This window comes from Varroa jacobsoni, unplaced genomic scaffold, assembly GCF_002532875.2.
Source record: "Varroa jacobsoni isolate VJ856 unplaced genomic scaffold, vjacob_1.0 scaffold_233, whole genome shotgun sequence".
NCBI lineage: Eukaryota > Metazoa > Arthropoda > Arachnida > Mesostigmata > Varroidae > Varroa > Varroa jacobsoni.
Window position 1 is genome coordinate 385,852 of NW_019213135.1, and position 7,149 is coordinate 393,000.

General features: G+C 39.6%; 1 protein-coding gene across 1 annotated transcript; it reads left to right on the forward strand.

The window, feature by feature from the left end:
- Positions 1–192: 192 nt before the first annotated feature.
- On the forward strand, positions 193–6,454 carry LOC111273860 (BBSome complex member BBS2; the record flags this gene model as incomplete). The annotated part of the gene is given in 11 exon segments (XM_022855852.2): positions 193–534; positions 1,396–1,626; positions 2,180–2,305; positions 2,584–2,646; positions 3,188–3,373; positions 3,749–3,971; positions 4,234–4,439; positions 4,571–4,725; positions 4,850–4,954; positions 5,356–5,614; positions 6,204–6,454. Coding segments are annotated over 11 exon segments (1,937 nt in total), but the record flags the coding sequence as incomplete, so codon positions are not given.
- Between the last annotated feature and the right edge of the window lie 695 nt (positions 6,455–7,149).

Sequence of the window (7,149 nt, forward strand, 5' to 3'; positions counted from 1 at the left end):
CGTACTCAATTGTACCACATCGCGTGAGGGCCCACAGGTACAAGTCTTTACAGTAGCTTTTCCAACAAATCCTGCATGACTTTGGATGAGTTAGCATTTTGTTGTCATGGCAACAGCAAGTGATCACAAGGGGCGCTATAGTCGCACATACAGTGTTCATTACACAGACGGACTTGAATCATTCCCAGCGCTCAATACAGTCGTAATGTGTGTGCTTACATAAAGCACGTGTTAAACTCTCCGACAGTCTCGTTAGAAAAAACTGAAGATCTGTTACAGAGAACTCTGTAACATGAAGCTATGATGTTCATTGTCTGAAGAACAGAACGTTGTGATACACTATTCTAATGGTAATTGATAAGTTCTCCTTGAATAAATTCTCGACAACAGAATAATGCGACGATGTCTCACGCTACCCCGATGAACGCTGTATTCACATTCAATCTTGCTCACAAAATTCTTCCAAGAAGAGTCGCCATTGGACGTTTTGATGGGACTCATCCTTGCATTGTAGCTGCGACATCTGCTGACAAGGTGAGTACGTAACGGAACAGGTTTATATGCTTTCTTAGGCTACGCAATAGTAGTTAGCTATATAGCTGAAAAGAAGCCGAACTATTCAGAGATTCATTGTAGAATCTCTGAAAGCGAATTTGTTTGTCATTCGTTACATGCATTCTCTAATCATTTTCAGACGTCATTTTCGTCAGTACTGGATCGGAAGATAATATTTTATGTTGAAGTTAACCGTTTGCAACGATAGATTTTGGTTTAATTTGGAATGGTCGCCTAGGGAGATGAGCTGTATTTAAAATTTACTTTAGTCGCTAAAATCAAGCTTAGAAGCTTAACGTTCGATGGGGTCATGTGCGGGCAGAGGCTCCACTACATTATGGATTTATAAGCGCTCTTCAATATATCACTTGAATCTGAAAGAGATATCGCGAAAAGTATGTATCAGCAGAATATGTATATAGATATTCTGTTCTGGGTGTTTCTTAAATGCGTAAAAACACTGAGTTAAGACACGTGTTTGTATGAATTATAATTTATTTCCATAATTTTAGTGCTTGATATTGATTTCCGATTTCTTCTATTATATTTATGAAAAAAGCGCACCTTTATGCGATTACCACTTCTATCCAAATGAAGCTTTTAGGACGGGCTTTTTTTGAACATGCAACGGTTATTTCATAGAGACTATTTTCATACCCATGGTTTCAATAGTTTCGTACAAGACGATGGGACTGCAGCACCGAATGCCTTTGAACAAGCTTCAATCCGTATTTGCAGAACAAATCCAGGCTTAGCAGATGGAGAAGGAATAGTGCATATGAGAGAAATGGCGAAAAGTATTCATTGTTTTCTTTTGTGCCTTCCGTTCACGATTGCAAGATATTTGTTCACAATCCGCACACGAAAGCGAAGCGTGAGGGGGATCGCTGGCTAGTAGACCCCACAGCAGCAGCAGCGGACGTTGCTCTGCTTAACTTCAACCAAAAGGTGGCTACCCTGGCGACTGGGACTCTACGTCCAGGAGCCGCGGAGGAGGTGCTCGTAATCGGGACGCCAAATGCAGTGCTTGCTTATGATGTTGAAAACAATAGTGATCTGTTCTACAAAGAGGTTAGTCCTGTAGCGATCGACTTCGCTTAATATGAAGTTTTTTTTGAAGGGCGAGCTGGTATATCTATGCTTAAAACGTATTTGAAGGAACTAAAAAATCTTCATGAGAGACCGATAAGGAAAAAGAATGAAAATTCACGAGTTTACAACTGAAGCATAAATGACGAAAAAGTAGTACATTTTTAACTATAAAAGGAAATGTCCACTTTTACACTATTGAGAATATGGGTTTTTAAAGAAACTGACACATATATTCAATGTTTGGTTTAGAATCCAATTTTAGAATTAGTTACATTATCGGTGAATCAAAATCAGAATCAGAGTAAGTGGCTTCTGTCTGAAAAAAATATTTATTTTTTTTTTGCCTTTGTTTTAACTTCAGACGTGTGTTAGATGTTATTTACTAGTAGCCATTACTTTAGCAAACCATAAGATATTGTCCGAAAGTCGTACCCTGAAATACATAAGTCTGCCAGTGCACACTAGAGATTGATTGCTTTGTTTTGACCTATATTTACCTGATTTTTCCGATGTTGGTGACGAAATCGGGCAGCTTGCTGATGGAGCAAACTGTTTATGCGTTGGGCACCTGGGCACAATAACGTCTCCACTGGCACTCGTTGGGGGCAACTGTTCGATTCATGGTTTCGACTACGAGGGTAATGATGCTTTCTGGACGGTGAGTGATTTGAGTTCGGCGAAATTCGATTTACGTTTCTTGTTAGCACGCATAAGGTGCCAGATAATGTCATGTAATGTACTAGCTAATTAATAGCGGTGATGCTTAGCCTTTTACGGCATCGTTTGGTTTACTACATTCATGTGGTCTTAATTTAATTATTATTAAAAGATAGGCTCCCGCACTTTAAACGGCAATTACTGGGAGAGCGTTTAGTGCTAGAAGTTGTAATTTATAGACGTATTAAATGTGCTCCTTTTTCATATTCGACGAAACAGGTGACTGGGGATAACGTAACTTCGATGTCACTCATTGACTTCAACGGGGATGGCCTGAATGAGGTATGCTTTGATGAGTGTGAGATAGATTCTTAATTAAAAAAGTGTAATTAACTATAAAAGGAAATGTCCACTTTTACACTATTGAGAACAGGGGTTCTTAAAAAAAAGTGATACATATATTCAATCTTTAGTTCAGAATTCAATTTTAGAATTAGTTACATTGTCAGGGAATCAAAATCTTAATATTTATAATAGTTATAAATTAAATAATAATTAAAGAAAGTGCTAAACTACGTTATCATACCTAACTTGATGTTTGTTGTTTTTAAATAATAGCGTTCGATAAACTTTGATTTTTAAACATTTTTAGATAAATTAGCTATTTATTCTTTAATAAGTATGCATGAATTAACCTTTGGGCTGTAATTAGCGATCATCTTGTAACAATTATGCCTGACGTAGTATTTCACAGATGGTGCACGTCTCTTACCCAAAAATACTGTGTGCTTAGATTTACACTCACGCCATGGTTAAAGTTCGACTGAAAGCTAATTTCTTTTTAGAAGTTGCACCTGATTGATTTATCGTTGTTATTGTTTAGCTGCTGGTCGGTTCTGAAGATTTCGATATTCGCGTGTTTCGTGAAGACGTCATTGCCATCGAGATGACGGAAACTGAAGCGGTTGTAGGCCTGTGTCCTCTTTCAGCGGAAATGTTCGCCTATGCCCTTGCCAACGGAACGATTGGCGTTTACCAAAGTAGTGGGGCTCGACTTTGGCGCATTAAGGTAACGTATCAGTTGTGAGAGACTGAACTTGGAATCACTGGCTGTATTGTGGTCGACACTTCACAGGTGGTATTCATATACACACACTTAGGGATGTTTATATATTGATAAGGCAGATGTTTAAGAAGCCTAATGCGTCATACAAGCAACAAGATTCCCATTCACAAGCGAATGTTCGATATCATACTACACGTTTGATATATGACAAAGCTGTACATGCAATTAATGTACATTGAATTAGAAAACCAAGCGGTAGGGCATCATTGCACAGATTTTTTCAAACCCTCGTCCTCACGTTATGTATACGTGGAAGAAGAAACAAACTAATTGAGCAAAGTTCGCCTTAACGTCATCTTATCAATTCGCGGCACTCAGTCGAAGAACCAACCGATGTGTATCGCGGCTTTTGATATTGACGGAGACGGGAAACCCGAACTCATCACGGGCTGGTCGAATGGCAAGGTGGACGCGCGTAGTGTTCGAACAGGCGAGGTGCTTTACAAAGATTCATTTGGCCATTCGATTGCTGGAATCGTTGTCGCAGACTATTGTCTTGACGGAACGGATCAGCTTATCGTGTGCTCCGTAGATGGAGAAGGTATACCGCATAATTATGTGTTCATCTCCATATAGAACTTTCGATCGTTTTACAGTGTCATGTATGATTGCGGTTAGCAGAGCAGAAGTAATACCAGAAATCGCCTTGAAATGTTTTACGGAAAATTCCTTTTTACTACTCTGCCGACAATATGTTGAAATTTTGTGGAGCATTTTTGAAAAATATCTAACTAACAGGCTTTAAGCATTGACCCGACTTGCTGTAATTCTTATGTTCTGTTTCGAATTTGAACCCTATGAAGTACGTGGTTACACCGTCACTACGGCAGAGTATCGCCAACAACTAATGGACGCTAATTATGAGCAGGAGACGTTGCGTGAATTGAATCAGAAGAAACAGTCTCTGTTACTTGAACTCGCGAACTACGAACAGGCGAAGAAGCTTAGTGAAATGGGCGGCCCTCAACAAGCCCAGGCACTGGCCAATCAGGATATTGCTTGTATAGCTGTAAGTGGGTATACGACATTCGGTTTATTCATTCGAGGTGAGAAATTATCTCAGACAATTTGCCTGGACACGCTATTGAAAAGCTGTTCATTAACGATAATTGCTTTCCGCTTTCAATCTATTAAATACAGGCGAATACACGTCTGAAGACTGGTTTGGCAATAAACATGGGCGGAGATGGGTTACAGCCGCACGTTGAAATTCTACTAGAAACCAACAATGACACGATTATACAGGCAGTCATTGTTTTCGCTGAAGGCATTTTCCAGAATGAAAGCCTTGTTATGTAAGTGATTCACGATAAATGATCCTGTTTAGCAGAACACACAAGATTGAATGCAACGAGGGGGAGACGGCATGATGTCCTTAGGTTGTCCTTATCTGAATTTCATTGAATGTTCCGTTTGCAGACATAACGATGATGCAGCAACGAATCAGGCCGTTGTTCCTTTAACCCCGCCTAGGGACGTGGAAGTGGATCTCCATATTAAAGCCTTCGTTGGCTATAAAAATTCGTGCGTATTTACGTTTAGCCTTGCTGCATGCTTACTGGAATGTTACCGTATTTGCCGGCTAACCCTAGAGACACGTTGTGGTCTGGATTCGAAGCTGGCATAGACAGATATGCACGCTTCGTTTCGTACTGAGAGTCAAACGTCCGATGGAATGCCTATCGGCGATACCGGACGGAGACGAATATTAGCCTAAGCAAGATAGCAATAGGGAATTTTTATTTTCAACCTTGTCAAGGATCACTCTCGCAAAGGGCCCTTGCTGCTCACTTTGAATATGAAAATGTGCTCAGTCTAAGAAGAGTTGAAACGAATATAATTTTGAACGCGCTAATGTTAAATGTATTATATAACAAAGGCAAAAAGTAAAACCGGTACGAAATTTGATGTATTTTCTGGAGCAGGCATCAGCTGCATGTTTTTGAGGTATCTCGTGCACTACCACGCTTTGCAATGTATACTCTATGCTCAGAATCACCTTCGTCGGATAACGAGGGTACAGTACGTTTCCAACTCAATGACAGACCGCATCGCGTGGCTCAATGGGTGAATCAAAGCTTCCTTCTTGAGCAGGAGATAACTGCGAAAGAGCAACTGCATCTCACCTTTCTCAGCCTCAGAGACTCGAAACTCGTCACGTTCGACATGGACTTTTCAGGACAGGTAGTCTGTTGTCGTGTTCGATGACTTACTCGCCGTCTAATATTTTCGTTCCTTTTTAGGCACTGCCCGGTCTGTCTGAGAATAAACTTGTTAAATAGATGTTTGGATCATTACAGAACTTGAGGAATGTCTAGACGTTTTTTGATTTTAATAATCCATTTAATGGCTAACCTATAAGACTCTGCTGAAAACCTTAGATGTTTCGATCATGGCAACAAGCGAAAGGACGTCGATATCAATAGAAGAATAATATTGGAATCTAGGAATTTGAATGTATTTAGTATAAAGTAACTAATAGAAATTACGGTACGTAAAAGGGCAATATTATTATATTTCTAAAATTGCTGGCAAAATCATTTGTAAAACCTTATTCGGCTATTCCGCGCTGTTTTACGAGCTTTTATAATTAGAACAAATAAATTAAAAACTAATTTACTCTGATTAAAAATACCAATTAGAGTCTATTTGTTTTAAGCTCGATGTCTCGTGACCAAAATAACTTGTTTTTGATACGGATTATATACACTTGATATACTTTACTATAACGTATTTGTATGGGATTTGATAAACGTCATGGAAACATTTGCAGATGACAATTCGTACCGAGTCAATGGAAATTGCCGGTGAGATGATTCAGTCTTTAACCTCGTTTCTGGGCATCGAAGAGCTGCAGTCCACAGCAGACTTTCCCACGGAAAATGGCAAACTTGTCGAGCTGATGGCTAAGATAGAGGAGTTTCAAAGTGCGAAAATGAGCATGTCAGCCCAGATGGCTGACAACTCGGCACATATCAGAGCACTTATCATTCGAGCAGAAGACGCACGCCTAATGAAAGACTTGTAAGTTGTCATAACGTCGAGAACTACAATTCTACGGCTGTTTAATGTCCGATTTTATATGATAACAGCGAGGCTGTGAAGTACAGTCTCTCCTTTATCACCAAACTTAGCACACATGTCACGATCTAGAATATAAATATAAGAACAATCAAATTTCTTAAAAAAAAATAGCGAGTGAGATTTGGCCAAAAAATAGCTAGAAAAGACACGAATGGCCGCCTTCCTCGAACGTTAAGTGTCAAATGAAATGGTAGTTCGTTTAATATGTTGTACTCGGTTTGACGGCCACACTCTGAGAATTTTACGCCGAAGATACTTCGTACGTATTACTTTGTTGTTGAAAGCATAGCCGACGCATCATCCTGCACAAAGGTTTCCGATGAGCGTTATCTAAAAGGAGCATAACTCTGACTCAGTTCAGTTCTCGATGAATGCGTATCCCAGAGAAAGGATCGCTTTTGCAAAATCGACGGGCGCCTGAATCTCGACTTTACTTGTAAACCACAATGATTATAACCAAAGAAGTGCTTAACGGCAGCGCAAGCAGGATTGTTACAGCGAAAAGCCGCAAATGAAGAAAAAGTGCTTATTCATCTTTGATAGTTCATCTTCAACAACAGGATGTGTATATAAATTTATAACAACGTGACCGATAGTAGTCATTCAAATGAATTTTAACCCTAACAGTTTACGGC